Below are 20,666 nucleotides of genomic sequence, written 5' to 3'. Positions count from 1 at the left end.
TTTTGGGAGAAGTTTGTCTCCCATGGCTGAAAGTAATTGGGGTATTTGTACTGTATGCAGGATTGATGTATGATATTTTTCTTTGTGTCTGGCAGGTTGTTTATAAGAATAATGACATTCGTCTGGAGCTGTCTCGCTTGGCACGGATTGGTGATACTAAGATGAAGATCTACGGGGAAGTGAAGTTTGTATGTGAGAATGTGGCTACACTGGATCCCATCAGCTTTGAGACACCTGAGGCATATATTAGTCTTCCTAAATGGAATACCAAACGGATGGGTTCCATCTCATTTGATTTCCGAACCACTGAACCCAATGGACTGATCCTTTTCACCCATGGCAAGCCTCAGGAGAGGAAAGATGCCAGGAGCCAGAAAAATACCAAGGTAGACTTTTTTGCAGTTGAGCTTCTAGATGGGAACCTCTACTTGCTGCTGGACATGGGCTCAGGGACGATTAAGGTTAAGGCCACTCAGAAGAAAGCCAATGATGGGGAGTGGTATCATGTGGATATTCAACGAGATGGAAGATCAGGTAGAGTGATAACTTTATCTCTTAAATAGGTTAATCTTTCAGTTCCAGACCTAGGGCTCTGTATTAATTCTCAGAACCTTGAAAACCTGTTAGATATGTCACCTTCCTGCAGAAACTCAGTGTTACTCCAGTGATGTTTATTCAGCAAAGCAAAGATGTGACTAGCTCGACTTTCATTAATTGTTTTGTGTGAACTTTGAATAGCACATCACAGAAGCAGTCTATTAATATTTTATTCACACTCTTTAAATATTCTTGACCTATATTTGCAATTACATATATAATTATAGTCATGACCTCTTGGGGGTTATGGTAAGGTGCAAGATCCTCCAAAACCATTATTATTTAGTTATTATTTTGAGAAATTCTCACTCATGTCCTTTTGGTTTCTATTAAAAAACAAAATTAGTAGAAACCAACTGAGAACTTAATGCTGTGACCTAATAATATCATCTTCTCCTGGATCTTGTGTTGTTAAAGAGCAGGGGGTTGAGATCTTGTAATGAAGAAAATGAAAGTAACAGGCATGACCAGTTTCAAAATTATGGTGATGAATCAACATTTTCATCCTATTCTCTATCATTTATTATCTTGTAGTTTTCAGTTTGGTTTTGTTAATCTCTTTTGGATGCCAAATTCTAGTCATACTATCTGAGTCAGCATTCAGTGGATGTTCCTTTTTTTCCTTTCATCTTTTCATTTTCAAAAATGTGTTTAGTTCTAATTATACACCTACCATGCAATTACTGAGACATATTTTGTTTGTTTCTAGTGCTGGATATCAAGCTGGCATACTCATGATGTACTCTGAAATTGTGTAAGGAAACAAAATGATCAGATACTGTAACTACATCTTGAGAATATGTGAAAAATTGTAGTGGAATGCTTCCTGAGTGATTGGGTTCTCAAAGCCTGGCCATACATCCCCTTCAAAGGGAACTTTGCAAGTGGATTTGAGATTTGCCTGATGATCTCCATATTATGTCTTTAGGTCCCAAATTTTATATTTTTAGTGGCTGAATGCCATCTGTAGAGAGAACACAATGCTAGACTGCCTCCCTTGAGTTTTCAGAAGAGATGACTTTTAGATGCCATGCAAAGCCTATCTATTTGAAGAGGTCTTTGCCTGAAGCTTCTTTTTTCTTTGATGATGTGTGGGCTTTCTTTGTATTTGACATGGCACTCTACCAGGTCTTAATATGTGTGGTTATTTATTTCTATCTTCTAAAGACATTGATAGGAACATTTTATAAAGGAAGTCATAAATAGATAAATGGAGCTTTGATTTCTTTAGAATTGCTAAAATTTAATTAACTTCCAGGGATAAACTCAATTAGTAGCATTCTGTCCTGTCTTCAGTTTTGCTCACTCACTTGGGGACTGTCTGGTCCCTGAAGAGGCAGATGCTGAAGAAGAAACAGAAATGGCACTAAGCTCTCTGCTAACAAAGTTTCTTAAAAATTAGGAAGGCGGATGCATGTTTGTTTGGACTAGGAAGGCGTGACAGATGGCTACTCGGTGGATGAGACTGTAGTAGTAACTTGTTTGTCGCTTTGGTGGGGAGGTTCTGGACACTGGTTAGAAATAACATATTTTGAATTAAAAGCACTTTGCCCAGCAAGAATATACACACTTGTACATTTTTGTCCTTCTTATCTTTTTCTGCTGCTGCTCAGTACTGGCTTAGTGGTCCTAGTTACTGATGGCTTGTCTCTCCAGAAAATCAGGATATCGGCACTGGTTTCTTCATACCCTTAGCAAGCATTATCCAGCGGTACTTTTAGTATATGTGAGAAGAAAGTTCACTGTCTGTTTTTGACTTTCCTCCTATGCATGGACCAGAGAATGGTTATACCTTGGAGATATTTTTAAATTTTTGTTGTTGTTGTTGTTGTTGAAATGTGGATGCCTGTCTGCCTATCTTCTGCAATAATTGAACTGAATTGAAATAATGAAGTTGCTTAAGGTAGGCTACAAAAAAGCCATGTGTGTTTAATGAGCTGATGACACAAAGGTTATGATTCTCATTACTAAAGAGACCAGGCTTTTATTAGGAGTCCTCTGTCCTCTGTGTCTTCCTGTTTCTGTAAGAGTCCAACATTTCTGCTGGGCTTAGTAAAATAGCCTAAAGATCCAAGTACTCATTACTGCAATGTACTAAGGCAGGAGTGTGGATGCTGAGGAAGGACGGCGGTTGTGCTCAAATAACCACTGGCGCTTCTAGTCCCCTTAGGCTTTTTGTATGCTTTTTGTCAGTGTTGGCTGCCAGAGCAACAAAAGCTGTTTTTTCTCTCTATTCTGACAGAAGCTGACAGCGTGGACATGGACACCTACTGTCCTGTGACCTTTCTGTCCCTGAGGAAAGCTCTAGGAAGTGTCCACAAAACCTGTCACAGTTTCTAGCTGGGGAACACTGGTCGTGTTACACAAGACAATGTTTTAGACTGGCCATTGGCTGCAAAACATGTTGTCCCACCCACTCAGACATGAAAAATCTTACTGGAAGGTCTGGTCTGCAGCAGCAGCATGCTTTGAATATCATCTCTGCCCTCAGTAACTGCGGTTTTTTGATCTGGGATTTTGGAAAGTAAAAGGAAAAAAAAAGTCAGCTCATATGATTACTCTTTCCTAGGGTCAGTTCAGAATTTATCCATCTCGGCAACTTGGTCTTAAGAGTGATGTGCATCCAAGCTAAAATCATCGCTATATAGGAATAGCTGCAGGGTACAAAACTGACAAAAAGTTTGGTCTGCTGTCTAGCTTATTTCTTTCACCACGTCTTCACATGCTCTTTCTCCAGGTTTTATACATCTCCTTGATATCGACTATTTCCTGTCTTTTGGGGTGTTTCTTTACCTTTGTGTTTTTTCAGGTGGTGTTTGTTTTCTCCATAGCAGAAGCTGTCTGGAGCTCAGCCCTCCAGTATTTTGGTTTGTTCTAGTCTTTTGGATAATATGTACTCCCCATGCTGCTTTTGAGGAGTAACAGCAGAGATTCTGAAAGGGGGCTCTGGTCCTGTGGCTCTGTAACATGCTGCCTTTATAGCTGTAGGTGTACTATCACATCTTCTCTTCCTTTGTAAAAGGGAAAACGTCTGCTCTGCTGTAGCTTGTTTTTACAAGATGATTCATCAAATAATCGTGGTTCTCTTTGAGCCTTTAATTTGTTATGCCTCTATTGCTTCTGGCACTCTACTGCCTCTGACATTATTCCTAAATTATTACTGAACATCACACACTTGAAATACCTTGTGTCTGTATCATATGTGCTGCTTGCACCAGTTACAGCTGAAGAAAAAAAACATGCCGACATGACTGTGCTTTCTCAGAGACACAAAATAGAACTCTTTTAACTTTCCCACCTGGTTGTAAGGGTGTATGATAAAAATGCAATTATTTGAAAATAATCTTAAAGCTTGGATAGTTGTCTCTGAGGACAGACTATCTTAATGACAAGGCAACTGAATGCCATGATTTCTATAGGTAGGGAGAGTCAATTGCTGATTTTTATCTGAGTATCTGGTGGGAAGGTGTCCCTAACATGAAAGCTTCTTATTGCTCTTCTGAAGAGTGTGCTGAACTGCATTATGTTCCCTGTTTTCCTTTGGATGCAGCATCTGACCGTAAACAAGAAACTTTGCTTCTCTGTTTCATGTGATCTGATTACATTTCTGTATTATATGCACTGATTATTTTATGTGCTGGGGCAATTTCTTGAAATACACAATAATGACCTCAGTGCAGTATGCCCACATCTTATCTGGAACATATGGAAGCTACTACACTTCTAATAACTATTTTTCAGAGATAACTTTTATCTTTCTCTACTTCAATTTTTTGTTTGCAAAATAGAAGTTAGGATACTTAGCTTTCTTTGTAAAACCATAGAATAGTCTATTTTGGAACAAACTTCTTGAGATTTCTAGTCAAACTCAACTGAAATCTAGGCTTTTTTCAGCTTTTTTTGAATGCCTTCAAAATGGCGATTTCACAACCTCTCTGAAGTTTCTGTTCTCACTTGACCACCCTCATTGGGGAAAATGCTCCTTTCTATGTAGCTGGAGTTTCCCTTACTGCAACCTGTGATCAGTGTTTCTTGTCACTGCAAGTGAGCACTGCTGACTCATATTCAAACTGTTGTTCACCAAATCCTCAGGTCCTTTTCTGCAGAGCTGTTCCATAGCCAGCTGATCTCCAGCCTGTATTATGCCTGCGGTTATTCTGCCCCAGGTGTAGGACTTTGTATTTATTGTTGCTGATTTACATTAAACATTTTTTGTCAGTCTTGGCTCCACCTTGTAAAGTTTTCTCTAAATGGTAGCACTGTGCTGCCTTCAATGCATCAACCATTCTCCCCCATTTGATGTCACCTACAAACTTGATGATGGCCTATTAAGTTCCATCATCCAGGTCCATCTCTGGAGGTCCTGATGAAGTGTTTTCTGGAAGAGCTATGTAGTGTGAATTAGTATGCTTTTACTTATCTATTTTTCTTTTCAGTCTTGATACCATTAAATTCCTAAATGTTTTCATTAATCTTTGTTTTGCTGGATAAATGCCACTGAATAATGCTTAGTTTTTACATGGTTTTCTATAGCCATTGCATTATTATGCTTGTGACCTTAGAATGCAAACTGGGATACAGACACAAGATGATCATTCACTGCATGGAAGTACGGATGGTCTGAGGTTTAAGAGGAGTGGGAGCTGTGTGGGACTCACTGCCACTGTTGAGAGGGCATTTGGGTAGGGAGAAATACCCACTCTCCTGCACTGATTCTTAAACCTCATTCACTTATTGGAAAAATGGGATCTAGGCTTAGGCTTTAACTGAAAGTGTTGATTTCTCCTTATTCTCCTAATCTAGGTACTATATCTGTGAACAGCAGGCGCACCCCATTCACTGCTAGTGGGGAGAGTGAGATCCTTGATCTGGAAGGTGACATGTACCTCGGGGGGCTGCCTGAGAACCGGGCAGGACTCATCCTTCCCACCGAGCTCTGGACAGCAATGCTGAACTACGGCTACGTCGGCTGTATCCGAGACTTGTTCATTGATGGCCGAAGCAAGAACATCCGCCAGCTGGCAGAGGCACAGAACGCTGCAGGAGTCAAATCCTCCTGCTCCCGCCTGAGCACCAAGCAGTGCGACAGCTACCCCTGTAAGAACAACGCCGTCTGCAAGGACGGGTGGAACCGCTTCATCTGTGACTGCACGGGCACCGGCTATTGGGGCAGGACGTGTGAGCGAGGTAAGCTGAGTTTCCTGATCTCACTTACACAGAGCCAAAGGTGTACAGGAGAACTAGAACAAAATCCAGGGTTTCCATGAGACCTTCCCCAGCCACTGTTGGTCTTCCTTCTGCTAAGTTTCCGTTCCCACTGTAAGAAAGCTTTTTTCTCTGGTTGTTTCCTTCTGGTCTTTTCTTCCTTCATTTTGTGAGCTTACCTTCTTCAGCTGTCACTTTACTCTCTAAATCTTCTGAAGACCTTGTAGTCAGGTTCCAGAGTTTGTTTGGCTGAATATAGTTTCTCTCCCAATGCAGAAAATGCTACTGCATGTGAGAATTCTCTGGCAAATTACTGGAAACAGTAGTACCAAGTATGAATTTGAGTTATGAAGATTTTTCCTACTAGCTAGAATATAATATTCTTGGGAGACAACTCATGAAGGCTTAGATCTATCAGGTATAGTTACTTTGAAGTCCTGAATATAGAAATGGTCATTGAATGACTGGACATCAGTAATGATTAGAAAAGCTGAAACACAGTATTTTATATAAACAAGTCTCTCTTCAGTCTTCATTGATTTCACTTGATCTGCTTGTGAGATTGTTTCTCTCCAGTGCAGTAGCCAGTGCCAGCTGACACAGAGGGGACAGGAAATCAAAGTGCAGTGGGTTTCATGGGCCAGAAGGGCTCAGTGCAAGCCTGTGAGGCTAAGCAAAGGCAGCAGCAAAGGCTGGGAACTAGTTAGATATGGTCCCCATTTCACATTTTCCACTGCAGACGATGCTGATCAGATATCCTTGAGCTTCCCTTTTTCTATCATCTTTTCCTAATGGTTCTCTACTCCCCAGTCTAACTCAGTGTGGCAATGTTGGAATTCCGATGTGAGAAGAGCCTTTTTGTGCCACTGCTGCTATAAATATCACAACATTTGTATGAATTTCTAAATTCCCCAATAGCAGTTAGAAGGGAGCAGTGGTGTGGCTGTCCACCAGGCTAGCAAAGAAGACTGATGGTTTTGCAAGTGGCATGAACTCAATTAAAGCAGTATTGTGACCTGCTTCTTTATATTCTGCAGCTAAGTACTCTGATGGTAAAGCAGAGGGTTGGCAATGGGTACCTGTGCTAAATGTCTAAGTTCCTTGTGCAGTCAATGGAAGGAGGTCATTACTTCTCAGGAGAAATTCAAAGCAATGATATGATCAGCTGCCTTTTTTGTTGATTTACTTGTCTCCTTTTATTGATTATGTGGAGATTATGGTCTGATAATTCAGTGTTACTGCACTTTGGAAGGTAATTCTCTGTGCCATGGAGAAATTGACAGTCCCAGACTGCCAAGGCTACCAGGCTGACAAAAAAGAGGATGTCTTGCTTGAGGTGGGGGCATAAAGCAAATAAAATAGAAACTAAGCTAACAGGCAGGACACAATCCCTCTTGCAAGTGATGCTCTGAGTGCCTTGTGATGTGGTAACAATCTTGCCTTCCCCTTCTAACCAAACTCTCCTGCATTCCTGGTACATCTGAGTAGAGTATGCGTGGTAGAGAGCAAGATTTAATCATGCCAGAAAGTCTCCTAAACTGAAAGGCAGTTTTTGGGTGTCTCTGAAATGAATGGCAGGCACAACAAAATGGATCGGTAATTGAAGCTATGATTGTGAGTACATATTTGAGGCTTTGTACTGAGTTTCCTAAGTGTTGGGTTGTGGTGTGTCAGGCATCTGGGGAAAAAAAACAAACCACCTCGGAGCTTGTACTCTTGATAGTATTTAGTAATTCATGCATCCTAGAGTTTTAGAAAGAATATGATTATCAGAGAACATCTGCAGTTCAGCCTCTCAGTTCCTTTCTTTTTCTCTCCAGAAACTGGTGCAACAGGTCTGCCGTTTTGCTAGGTAGGTTGAAGAAAGGACATAAAATACCTGAAAGCCCATGGGAATGCTTCCCCAAATCTTTCCAGTGATCAGATGTGGGGCAGGCGTTGGGAGAATTGAGAAGGATTCTTTGATACAATGGGTAGCAGACTTCCTTGTGTTGCGTATGAACTACCCTCTCCTACTGACTCAAGTAGAAATTAGGGTGAGTTGCAACTCTTGTCAGCATGAAGGGCTGAAGAGCTGCTACAGACATGCACGAGAGTGGGAAGTGCAGGTTGGTTCTGCTACTATGAAGAATCTTTTTAAGTGAGTGATGTCCTCCCTAAGCTTTGTCTCCTAATTTGTTCATATTTGACATCAGTTGCAACATCAGGTTGCAATACAGGTCCCTGTTAATTGCATTTAAGATGTTGAGAGGTAGGAGTTGGGTTCTAGCTCATGGAAGATGATGAACTCCTTTGCTGTGATAGCAAAGTACCTCCTCACAAACCATGGACTTGTCTAAAAAGGACCCCAAAGCCCTGGCATTAAACAAACAGGAGGAGGGGACTGTGTTTTGTATTCACATTAGCTGTTTTCTATAGCTGCAGTGGAAATGCTTTGGGCTCAAAAAGGTACATGAGTTCCGTTCTCCTGCAGATCCTGAGAGCTCTCTGCATGTTTTCCTTCCACTGAAAATCTTTGGAAAGGGACTGCAGAGACCAAATACCCAGGAAGGATGTGAAGCAAAAGACATCTGAAAATCAGATCTTTTTAGGCCAATGAAAAGAAAATTTTGCTGATCACTCAGTTTTTAATGCTTTCTCCTACTTAGTGGCCTTGATTGGAGGTTTTTGTATTTGATTTTTTTTTCTTTTTTCTTTTTTATTATTAAGAGGTATGAGACTGCATGCCATTTAAGACTCAAGGTTTAGATTTTAAATCTTTGAAATTAGTTGCTTCAAACTGAAGAAACCTGAGTCCTTTCCAGGTAAGGAAAAAAATAAGGTCTTCCAGCCTTTTCCTTTTGCTGATTTGCACCCAGTGGTCATTGTGGGAAGACAGGGATACCACACTCCAGTTCTGCCTCCAAGGACTCAAATCCTTGTCCCTTCCTGTTTGGCTCACATATGGATGATTAACATCCTGAGCAAACCAGGCTATGGATTGTGTTTTGTGGCATGCTGTTTGTGAACAGCATGTTTACCTTCTGTTGGCAAGGCTGATGTTGAGCATAGGGCTACGCATTTTATTATCTGCCAAGTACCTTTATAGCAGTGTTTGCTAAGAACAGTTTAATGACAACACACATCTGCCATTATGTATGCAATAAACAGAGCTATTGGAAAATTACTGGTAATAAGAGATGCTACAAAATCATTTACTACATGCTTTAAGTGCTCCATGCTTTGCTGTCTAAAGCACAGGTAGCAGAATATATTTCTTTTTTATTTTAGTGAAGATGTTTGATGATGATTATGTGTTCAAGGTTTGTTTAAAAAACTGCAATTGTGTTGTTGCTTTTTGAACTGTCCAGACTTCCTGAGTCTGCAATGTAATGCTGGATAACTACTGAGAATAGATTTTTCTTAAAGGACTGATGGTCCCCAGAGGTGCTTACATTAGGAGAAAAGCCTTTGCTGCATTGTTTTAATGCTTTTAATTCCTGCTGCATGTTAAATATTCAGACTTTAGTCAAAACATCAGAATCATTTTTTTGATTTCATGAGATCAAGTAAAACATTAGAAATCAGACATTTCTGGCTAGCTCATCTATTCATTGACTTTCTAGGACAAAATAGGTTCCTATTATATGACTTCCCAAAATGTCTCCAAAGTGCAGAAAAAAAAGATTCCACCTGAATTTAGAAAAAAGTACACACAATCCCTTTATATCCATTTTAATTTGTTCCTCACTAATTGTATAGTAAAATATCCATTTAAGGCATGTTAGCTTTTGCTAAGGGCATATGTGTGAGAGGGTGGTTTCCTCCCTTGCCATCAATCCATTTGTAACATCTGTGGCTGCTCCACTGCTGGCATCAGCAGCTACTACTATGGTATATGCTGTATGGAATTCTTCTGCTCAAGAAACACAGGCCTGGGCTTTCTGTGCTTAGATCCATTTATCTTGTCCTAATGAATGGGTGTCAGAGCAGAAAGCTACTGTTGGATGCATAAGTTGTGTATTATTCTACTGTACTAGGATTTCATGTATCCTTCATCTCTGAATTCTTTCTTTGCCTTTCATGGGGTAACTTCTGTTCTAACAACCAAAGGATTCCCAAGATGCTCATGAGATGATGTGCTAGCTCCAGCAAAGACAGTGCAGCCAAGGTGGGGCTTATAAGGGAAGCGAAACAATATGAAAGAACAATTTCAGAGCCTCTCACTTCTGTGAATTTATATTATGATCCTTTCCACTCATCACAACTTTATTGCCCATAAATGTGTATATTCAGTCAAAAGCCACTCTCAAGGTAAGTTGTTTCCAGGACAAGTGATGGAATTTTGTTTCCTCGTAATGCTCAATATCCTCAGTAATGAAGAGTTCAGTTAATTCTGCAGTCAGGGAGATTAAATCTTTTTGGGAAAAGATCATTTCATGGTCTTTAGGCTGTTGAACTTTAGCTTCAAAGAGTCTTACTGATGTGACAATCTCCAACAGCATCTGCTGAGCAGCTGGAAAATCTGAGACCATATAAAAATCAGCTGTTTGTCTCCTATATTTTATAATGACATGAGTATGATTTTTTATTTGTGTGTTCTTTCCTGTTCCTTCATCCTCTCTCCATCATCACATGCTCTTGATGTATGCAGCCTCTCCTGCCTTCCATGCTGCATGTGAATTTTTTAGTACCCCAGGTGCTCTTTATGTCATCTGAATATGGTAACTGATGGCACAGAAGAAGATAATTTCTGCTGGTTTTCTTTAAACTTCTGTGGTTCTGGCTGTTTATTGCTGAATGTAGCTTTCAGAAGGTCCTCCCACTTCAAGAAATATGATTACCCAAAACTATATTAGATTTTCTGCTACTGTCAGCTCCTCTAAAGAGCACTTGAACAACAAAAAAGCTGTTGATGGGTAGATGAGGAAGAAATTTGAATAATGGTTTTTGGCATCTTTTACTTTTCTCAGTGTAGGCCTTCTCTAGAGGGCTAATATTGTAGTGGTGAATATGTTTATCTGCTGGTTTATAAATGGCAACTTAGAACAATGGCTTGTCCTTAATGCAAGCCACACAAAACACCCTATCTATAAGGCAAAGTGCAATGCTGCTCAGATAACTCTCAGTTTAAAGGACATATCAGGTCAGTTTTTCCTGAATCACAGTGTATAAGGGGAAGATAGAATTTAGAAAAACTTGGATCATCTGAGGGGCATCAACAACAATCTCCCTAGGCAACCTATTCCAGTATCTAACTACCCTCATGGGGAAGAATTTTTTCTAATATCTAACCTAAATCTACCTTTTCTGAATTTAAAATCATTACCCCTTGTCCTATCACTACCCTCTCTGGTGAACAGCCCCTCCCCAGCTTTCCTGTAGGCCCCCTTCAGGTACTGGAAGGCTACTACAAGGTCTTCCTGGGGCCTCCTCTTCTACAGATTAAATACCCCCACTGTCAGTCTCAGCCTGTCTTTGCAGCAGAGGTGCTTCAGCCCTCTGATCATCTTTGTGGTCCTTCTCTTTACCCTTTCCTACAGGTCTATATCTTTCCTGTTCTTGAGGCTCCAGAGCTCTATGCAGTATTCCAGGTGTGATCTCAAAAGAGCAGAGAAAAGAGGCAGAATCACCTCCCTTGCCATGCTGGCCATACTTCTTTTGATGCAGTCCAAGATCCAGTTGGCCTTCTGGGCTGCAAGTGCACACTGGCGGCTCATGTCAAGTTTCTCATCTGCTACCACCCTCAAGTGGTTTTCCTCAGAGCTACTCTCTATCCATTCTGTCCTCCAGCCTGTATTTGTGCCTGGGGTTGTGCTGACCCAGGTGCAGGACCTTGCACCTGGCCATGTCTAACTTCATGATGTTGGCATGAGCCCACCTGTCCATCCTGTCAAGGTCCCTCTGGATGCCCTGCTTTCCCTGTCAACCACACCACACAGCTTGGTATTGTCAGAAAACTTGCTGAGAATACACTCTATCCCACTCTCTGTGTCTCCAACAAAGATGTTAAAGAGCACTGGTCCCCATACTGACCCTGAAGAACACCACTCTTCATTGCCCCCACTTGGACACTGAACACACCTCTCTGGGTGTGGCCATCCAACCAATTACTTACCCACCATCTGGTTCATCTGTCAAATCTATGTCTTGTCTGTTTGGAGACCAGGATGTTGTGTGGGATGGTGTCAAATGCCTTGCACAAATCCAGGTAGATGTTGTCAGCAGCTCTGCCACTATCCACAATCCCTGTAGCCTTGTTGTAGAAGGCCACCATACTGGTCAGGCATGGTTTGCCCTTCGTGAAACCATGTTGGCTTTCACCAGTCACCTCCTTGTTTTTCATGTGCCCCAGTAGATTTTCCAGGAGGACCTATCTGTTCCATGATCTTGCCGGGCACAGAGGTGTGACTGACCAGCCTGTAGCTCCCTGGGTCTTTTTTCCCCTTGTTAAAAACAGGGGCTATGTTACCTTTCTTCCAATCAGTGGGAACCCCACCAGACAGCCATGACCTCTCAAATATGATAGACAGGGGCTTAGGAGCTGCATCCGCCAGCTCCCTCAGGATCTGTGGGTGGACCCCATCAGGTCCCATAGATTTGTGCACCTTCAGGTTCTTTAGATGGTCACAAACCTGTTCTTCTCCTACAGTTCCTTCAGACTACATGGTATCTTCGAGTCTGTTATTGCTCAGTGGCTGATCTCAGACCCTATGGACTCGTTACCCCCCCTTCCTTTCCATACCCTTGAATCAGAATAGTAGATGTTTCTTCTGAGACTGTCAATTGTCCCTACATTTTGTGGGAATATCTTGATTGAAGTGTCCAGGATGAAGTAGATTCATTTGTCATGAAAAATTATTTCCAATATTTAAAATTACTATATAGACCTTGGAGATGTTATCTGTGAAATTAGCTTTCTCTATCTCTCTGCTTTGCCCAGTCAAGGCCATCAGGCTGAAAGACAGGCACTGGCACAGTGCATTATCTGTTTCATTTCTTCTCTATTAATTTCAGGGTAAGAATAAAGACTTGCCATTCATGATGGTTCCTTAATTGGCTCTCTGTCCATGTAGAGGTAGGCATTTGCCCCTTGGACACTGATGGATTGGATGAGGCTATTATGTGACTTGGAAAGGGTATGCAAACGCACAGCCATCACCACAAGCATGGAACAGTCCTGCTTGGCCATGTATATTGGCTCAACCAGATCTGACTGGTTTGTGAGCCTTCTCTCATAAGTGGTTAATCCTCAGAAAAGCTCACAGGGTGGTGCTTGCTGAATCTGCTGCCGGTAGGTACCAGAGTCCAAGGTGTGGTTCTCCAGAGGAAAATTATTCTATCATTCTGCTAAAATGTCTGAGAATAAAAGATAAAATTCATATTTATTAACTTCCATACATACTCATATTTTTCTATGTAATCAAGAACAAGGAGGTTAAAATTGGGAGATAATGTGAAGAAGAGGGGAACTTTATCCTGATGAATCAGATCTTAATATGAGTTTCAGAGCCAGATCCTGCTTTATGATGGTTATAGGTGGTCAGTAGGTAGATAGGAAAAATGTAAAACTCAGGAGATATCTGTCACATTAATGCAAAAGTCAACTCACAAAGAGACACAGGAGAAGGAAGGATGTAGAAGAAAAGCAGCCTCAAAATAAATGATCTTCTCACTATGCTTCCACTTCTTATGGCCTGAATTTTTTTCTGAAGTTCTGCCTGTTAAGGTAGGGCCCTTTTGTTGTCAGCCTGAGCCCTCTGGGTGGTGGTTTCCTACCACCCTAATCTTGTGTTCGTATGAGTAACTTAGCATTTTTCAATTTCTGAACAAGGAAGAATTGTAATTATGTTACAATACCACTAGAGGGGGCAGAAGGAGAGGGCAGGTTGGAGGAGATTATTGTTGGAAGTTGTGTTGAAGCACCAGAGCGTAGGATTCAAACTGAGTGGTATGGAATCAGACTTTTAAGTCTGACTACCCCAGAACCTACAGGCCCCATTTGAAACTGCAGATAAAAGAAAATGATATTTTAAGTAGTGATTTTTTTTACCCTCTACCTTGCATTAAATAAGTTGAAATAGAAAACGGCAATTCAGCCATCAGCTGAAAAGCATGTTAGATTAACAGCTTTTGGAAGACCTAGGTTTGTGCTCAGAATAAGAAATACAGAAAGAGTAGCTACTCTGTATATATCTTATTCATCTCTTGGTATTTGCATAAGAAATTAGAAGGTAGGTCAGTCTTCCTGACCTGCCTTATCTTTGATAGAGATGCAAAGTACAGTGGTGAAAAGAGGAACTCTTCTTCTATAGCTCTGATTTTCTCTCCATTCCCTGTGTGACTGCTGAAGAGAGAGTGAGGCATGGAGCAGCTTAGTGCACCCAGCCAAGGGAACAGAGCAAGGGGTTTTGAGTGAAGGAGAATAAAATGGAGGTTGTGCTGCCTGTATCAGCTGCTATGTTAGGACAACTGATTGGCAAAAGTCATGTGCTTGCTGAGTAGTGAGAAGGAAGCAAGGAAATAGAAGAACATCTGAAATATTTTAGTTTTGTTGTTTTTTTTTGTAGGGATCTGGTTACTAGCTATGGAAACCTAACAATCCAGTGCCTCGTCATGGAAACATCCAAGTTTTCCCCATTTTTGTTACCAATTAAGTTCTCTTCTGTTGCAGTCTGATGTAAACTCCAAAAGCCACTGCTACTCCATTTCTGCTGGTCAGCTGTCATGTCCAGTTTTGCAAATCTCCTTTATTCTACATTTGCATTTGGTTGTTCTGTCCTCTGTAGGTCTGACCAGTGCTGAACTAGAGCCTTTCCCTCCCTATCAAGTGTTACCTGAGGCTGATTTCTGACTACAGCCAAGATGCTTTCCTCAAAGCTGTTTTTAATAATTCCACCTTTTCTTCTTGTTGAACACAGGGTTGGTGAGCTGAGGCTGTGGATAAAGTAAGGCACAGGTAGTAAGGCAGTTCACTTTTTACCAGTCCCAGTCTGATGCAGGGAGCACCCTTGTGGTTTGAGGAGCTGCCTTTAGCCACTTTGGTGCACAGGGTGGAAATTGTCCAGAGCTCAGCAGGATGGAGATCCACTCCTGTCCCAGTCTGTCACCCTCCTTTTTATTGAGGCAACTTTACATTTCTGTATCTTGTTAAAACACATGCATGTTATTCTCCTAAGTCTTCTGGGTTCCTTCTGCAACCTCACTTTCCAGTCTGATCAAATATCACTTCCATGTCTTGTGCCAGAAGAGAAAGGAATGTCCTGGAGATTTCTTGGGGTATAGGAAAAGGGTACAAGGGAAGGAATGAATAGATCTTTGTCAAACAAAAGTCTGGGATCTTTTCCTTGTGTAATTTTATAGCCTGCAAGCTTTTTGGGTTAATTAGGCAAAAAAAAAAGGATTAGAGTAAAGAGAACCAGAAATTATTTATCATGCTATTTTCTAAATGCCTCACTTTGATTTTGCTTTTCTTTTTAATTTTTTAATTTAAAGTCAAAGGCACTTGTGCTGCTTTTAAAAACTCAAAACATAAAGGAACACCACAAATAGCCATGTAGAAGAGTAATGAATCCAGCAGACAGAAGGACTTGTGTCCCAGCAAAAAAAAGCAAAAAAGTGTAGGCTGGAATCAGTATTGACTGTGCAACGTGCACGGTGCTAATGGACCTGCAGAAGAAACAAGAATATTGCAGCCATAAAGTGAAAACCTACTCTGCTGTGAATACAGATGAGGGTAAAAAAGACAGTGCTTTTATGAGGCTGCTTTTGCACACATGGCCTCTTGAGCTAACCTGCTTAAAAAGTCAAAGTGTCAGGATGTAGAATAGCATTCAACATCCTCATTTAGCCATTTCTCCCCAGGCTGATTTACACTGCTGTGATTTCTCTTTTGTTTTTTAATTCTGGTTGGTGATGATTTGCTTATTTGATCTATTCTCTTTTAGGCTGATTTTGGTAATTTTCACTTGGTGTTTGGTTGGGTTTTCTTCTTGTTCTGTGTTTTTGTTGTTTGGGGTTTTTTTGTGGTTTTGCTATTGTTTTTTGTTTTGTTTTGTTTTGGTTTTTTTGTTTTTTACTTAGAAAAACCGTAAAAGTTAAAATGATGGTCACTTACCCTTTGTGTTTGTATGCGTGTGTTGCCTATGGTTCATACCTTAGTCCAAGCCACCAGTAAAGCCTAAGTCAGTAAGTCTCCTAGGAGAAGCAGCTTTGAAATAGCTGCCATGTCCCTTCTGCTGAGAGTTGATTTTTCCCAGACACCTCACTGATCAGATTAGGGAGGTATCCACTTGATCAGTGTGCTCCATCAAAGTGCTGATCAACTAAATCCTGTCAAAACTGTGTGGCACCCTTAGATTTCTTCTCTCATGTGGATCACTTGAAAGAGCGTATCCTGTTTGGCACAGAAGAGATTGTTAGTGCCAAGAGCTGTAATTCAGCATCCATTTGGGTGCCTGCAGATGGCTATGGATTTTTCTTTTCCTGCTTCAGCATTGCTTCTGGATTACATACTTGAGCAACTCCTTGGTGAAGGCTGCCTAGGATGGCTTCAGAACAGGAAGGAGGACCACCCAGATATAATTGGGAGGGGAGATATGGGGGTCTTGGCGTCAGATCTATTTGTTTGGAACTGAGATGTGCTCAGCACTGAGGTGAGACAGAAGTGCTCAATCAATGAACTGCAACCCATCTGACACTGTTGATGAGGCCATCTTTGCACTGTGGCAATGGAATTGGGGCTATTCTCTCCTATAGGGATGAAAGGCCTACCAAATATCATAGTCTTACCCCTCTTTCTGTAGAAGCCAGAAATGCAGGTTCGGGTGATTCTTTTTATCCTTGCATACAGGTAGCACATGGAAGAGCCTCCAAGCTTACAAGGAACAGGCAGTCATAGCTGGGAGAAAGCCAGTAAGTTGCTGACCTGTCTTCCTCTGATAACAGGCTAAATAACCCACATTTAACTGGTTTTAGTGTGCAAAATAAAAAGTCTGTGCATACAAGTGTCATTTTTGCATATATGCAGTGTTTTCAAAAAGAGGTAGATAACATTATCTCTTTATGTTTTGGGAAACCATAATACAGAGCAATTAAGGTATCTATAGAAAGATTCAAGATTACAAAAGTAATTAACGACAGACCCAGGCTGAGACATTGCTTTTACTTTACTGGGACAAATGTCTGAGTCACTTGACTCTTTGTTCACTTAGCTACTTTTTCCACCTTGAAAAACTGTCTAATGTCTCAAATAATACTTGAAGATCTCTACAGGCATGGTGATATAGTCCTGGAATATTTGATTAGCAGTTCCTATAAATGCATACTTATATAGTGATAGGATAAAGATAATTCATATCAGGACAAGGGTTATATATCTTCTCCTCTCCTGTTTTCTCACTCTGAAAAGCACTGATGAATCACTTTGGCCTTTCAGCCATGCAGTAATGAAAAGCTGATTATGGTACAGCTCCCCATGGGTGGGCTTCTCTCTTATCTGGCATTGCACTCACTCAACTTCCCTGTGTGGCTGGCCAGAATCCAGGGCACTCCAGCTAGCTTATACATGGAAGAAATTAGTAAAGATGTGTTTATAAGATAAAACTGAAGTTGTACAAACCTTAACTAAGGGAACAAATAAACATAAAAGACATGTTACCTGACAGAGAGAACTAGAAGACACAGTGATTTCCCCTAGACCAGGGATAAAAGCGCACAACAAATGCTTGGAAATCTTGCAAAGATGCTTCATGGGTGCTGTTCAGAAGGTGTGTTGTGGTTTATTGGGTGCAGAGCTCTCTGTGCTACAGTGTGTGGAATCCTGCTATCTTCACAAGACTGTCTGCTGACTGCTCCGGTGGCAGGACCCACAGGTGAACAGTGTGAATGAACACAGGCAGCTGTGTCATCTATATTCAGCATCACTGCTGGGTTAATGAGTAGGTTTGATCAGGGGTTCCCAGAAACAAAGCCTTGACATATATGGGACATCACTAATTCACTGTGTCACAAAAATATACAATATAGACAGGCCTTGGGATTCTCTCTCTGGCTCGTATGACTACGAGCAAGTTCATTTTTCTGTGCCTTATCTCCCCCAGCTGCAAAAAACCCCAGATACGTGAGACTTTCCTAAATCATAGAAGGCTTGCAAGGTGAAAAATTAATGAATCGTTAAGACCTTTAGATTCTAGGATGAGAGAAGTTGAAGACCAGTAAAATGTTAAGTTTTATTAATCTCTGACCTTCTGTTTCATAGTTTTCTTGATCTTAATGGACATCCTGGTACATTTCTACTTGGTCAGGTAGGAAAACTGACCGAGTGATTGATATTTATTGTTGTGTCACCTTATTAATTTTCCTATTGCTAGTTGACACATAGTATTTTATTTTTCAGCAGTAGAGAAATGTGGACAGCTTTTGGTCTTTTGTATTAATAACTTGAGTTTATATCCCCAAAAGAACAACATTTCCCAGACCCACAATGTTTCATAAAAATCCTTAAAGGTCAGAGATTTTCTTTTAAAATAGCAGTGACTTTCTGTCTTTTGCTACTTTTCTATAACCACAGTGCTAATGCAATCCTTGTGCGGCTGTTGAGACACAGTGCTGGATTTTTTTGAGGTATACAGGCAACCTTTTGCAGATCAAATGCTGTAGTACTTGAACCACTCAAGGGGAAAAACTTTCTAGTTTCTTTGGCATTGAAAAGGAAAAATTATTCATTGCCCTTTATGAAGCACTAAACAAATGATGAGATTTTGTATGGGGTGTCTGCAATTGGCTGAATGTATTTTACTTGACAGTGATATGAGGTTTACAGAGTACACAAGAAGGGAGCCTTAAATAGTTTTACACGTTGACCTTTGCCAAGATAATAAGCCTGAATATCAACTCCTTACCAGTTAAATTGTGTACTAAGGAAGGGACATTGAATACTGGGCTACTGGTGTGCTAATGAGAAGTATTCCTGGGCACATGAGTAGAAACATATATTTAAGAAGCTGGGGCAGGATTCAGGTAGTCAGTAGTGCGTACCAGGTAGAGGATGTGCTAGTCCCCTCTCATAGATGCAGCCTTGATTTTGCTGCAGCCTTGAGCTCGATGCCCACATGAATATGAAATTCACCTTCTAAAACCCGCTTCAAAGTTTAGATGCCAAGTAGCATCGGATGTGGTCATACAGCTGCAGGGTGCTGATGAGGCACTTTGGTGCTCTGCCTAGTGCCTCTACTTTTACAGTCCCTTCTTTTCATTAAACAGAAACTCCTTTGTTGCCAGACCCTAATTTGTTTGCAGTTCTGTGCCTTAATCTCTTCTCATGTCTAATTGCTCACTGGATGTCCTCTGCTCTGTCCAAGAGTTTTGCAAGTAACTATGCACCTAGATCCCTGTATTCGTTTTGCTGGCAACCTTGTTCCTTCTGAAGAAAATGCTGGTGCCTTGTTTAAAAAGTGTGGAATCTTGAGAGCTTCTTAGATTGTACATCTACTACTGTGAGGATTTTTTAAATTAGATTGATGATGTTCTATTGAGCTGTGTCAGGAGTGAATGAGGAAAAAAAAGCACAGTGATTTCCTCTTCCAGATACAGATGAAATTAGGGAAGTATGACAGTCCTGCAGCAATCCTGCTGGTATCGGTGCCTTTGTTGAAGCACAGCTGTGCCCAGCAGCTGGTCTGGAATCAGGGAACCAGAAAATTTGCACAGTTAGCAGATATAAATAGAGAATCTGTAACTATGAGAGATGCTTAACTCTGCAGTAAATAAATCCTAGTCCAAATAAAAGGCTAATTGAAATCTTAAAACACTGTCTTGTGCCTCAGTTCTTCCCCTTTTGAGTCTCTGCATAACTTGAAAGAGAAACGTGTTATATCTACAGCATCTTGCCATCTATGTTTCAAGTGACGTCAAGAACTGTCCCCTTTCCCTTACAGATTTAGATTGTTTTGGGGCTTGTAGATTATTGTCCAGTTTCCAAAGGAATCTGTCTTATTTATTATTTTGATTCGTTTCATATTCTGAGAATTTTCCAGGGCCTGTTTAATGAAAAGTAGAACAAGGAGGGGGGTGGGGTGGGGTAGCTTATAGATCAGCCAAACCAGCAGTACAGTGGGGGTGGAACAGTATTTCAGGGCACTGGGTTGTGTCCCTGCACTGCTGTGACATTGCAGTGTGACACTGGATGAAATGGCTCCTATTTCTGTCTCAGTTTTTCCTGTGAAATTGGGCAAGTTCAAAAGCCATTCCTGACAGCATCTTAGTGCTTCAAATTGTGCTGAGGACTTCAAGTCACAGGAGTTGAGGACTGGAAAGCCATCCTATTAGGTAACCTACCCTTTTCACTGTTTGGACAGAGCCTGCCACTGCTTCTTTTAGGAAACAGGTTGTTCTTTGTGCAGTTTGGTGTAGAGAAATGACGGTATTTTGCTGTGTGTCTCTGCTTTCTCTTCCACTCCTTGAGGAGCCACACTGCTGTCTCTTGAAAAAACACATAAAAAGTATTCCCCAGCACTGGCTGCATAAGTGAGGAGCCAGATGCTGTCTCCTTTACCTCCTCTGCCACCTGCCCCCAGAGTGTCTGAGCAAATGCATCAGCCCTTGGAGCCCACAGCCTCTGCATCCACATCGCCTGCTTGGCTCATGCAGAAGCTCCTGTCTCATTTGATTTAATAAATTCCTACAGGCAACCCCTTGTTGAAAAAGCTTTACACTCCCTTTATCTTCAAATAGACTTGAAATATATATCTGTTCCCATATTACATCTCCAAGCTTTTCCATCTCCCACTCTCCCCCTGCACATTCTCAGCCTCTCCAGGAGCCCTCAGAAGAAAGCAGAGCAAGCTGTACCATACAGCTGTTGCATTGTAACACTCAGGATCATG

At 41.2% G+C, this 20,666-nt stretch overlaps 1 protein-coding gene across 12 annotated transcripts in view; it reads left to right on the top strand.

Annotated features, from left to right (window-relative positions):
- NRXN3 (neurexin 3) overlaps positions 1–20,666 on the top strand; it is a 942,831-nt gene that overhangs the window by 279,247 nt on the left and 642,918 nt on the right. For all 12 annotated transcript variants that reach the window (XR_011726274.1, XM_071745869.1, XM_071745857.1 and 9 more), the window contains 2 exons: positions 96–534; positions 5,401–5,784. Coding sequence is in view for 11 of the 12 variants with exons in the window: in XM_071745869.1 (XP_071601970.1) it covers positions 96–534; positions 5,401–5,784 (823 nt within the window). In the remaining variant the exon portion in view is untranslated. The remainder of the gene's footprint in view (positions 1–95; positions 535–5,400; positions 5,785–20,666) is intronic.

Source organism: Heliangelus exortis, chromosome 5 (assembly GCF_036169615.1).
Source record: "Heliangelus exortis chromosome 5, bHelExo1.hap1, whole genome shotgun sequence".
Classification (NCBI taxonomy): domain Eukaryota; kingdom Metazoa; phylum Chordata; class Aves; order Apodiformes; family Trochilidae; genus Heliangelus; species Heliangelus exortis.
The sequence above is the reverse complement of the archived record's forward strand: the minus strand, read 5'-3'. Positions and strand labels throughout refer to the sequence as shown.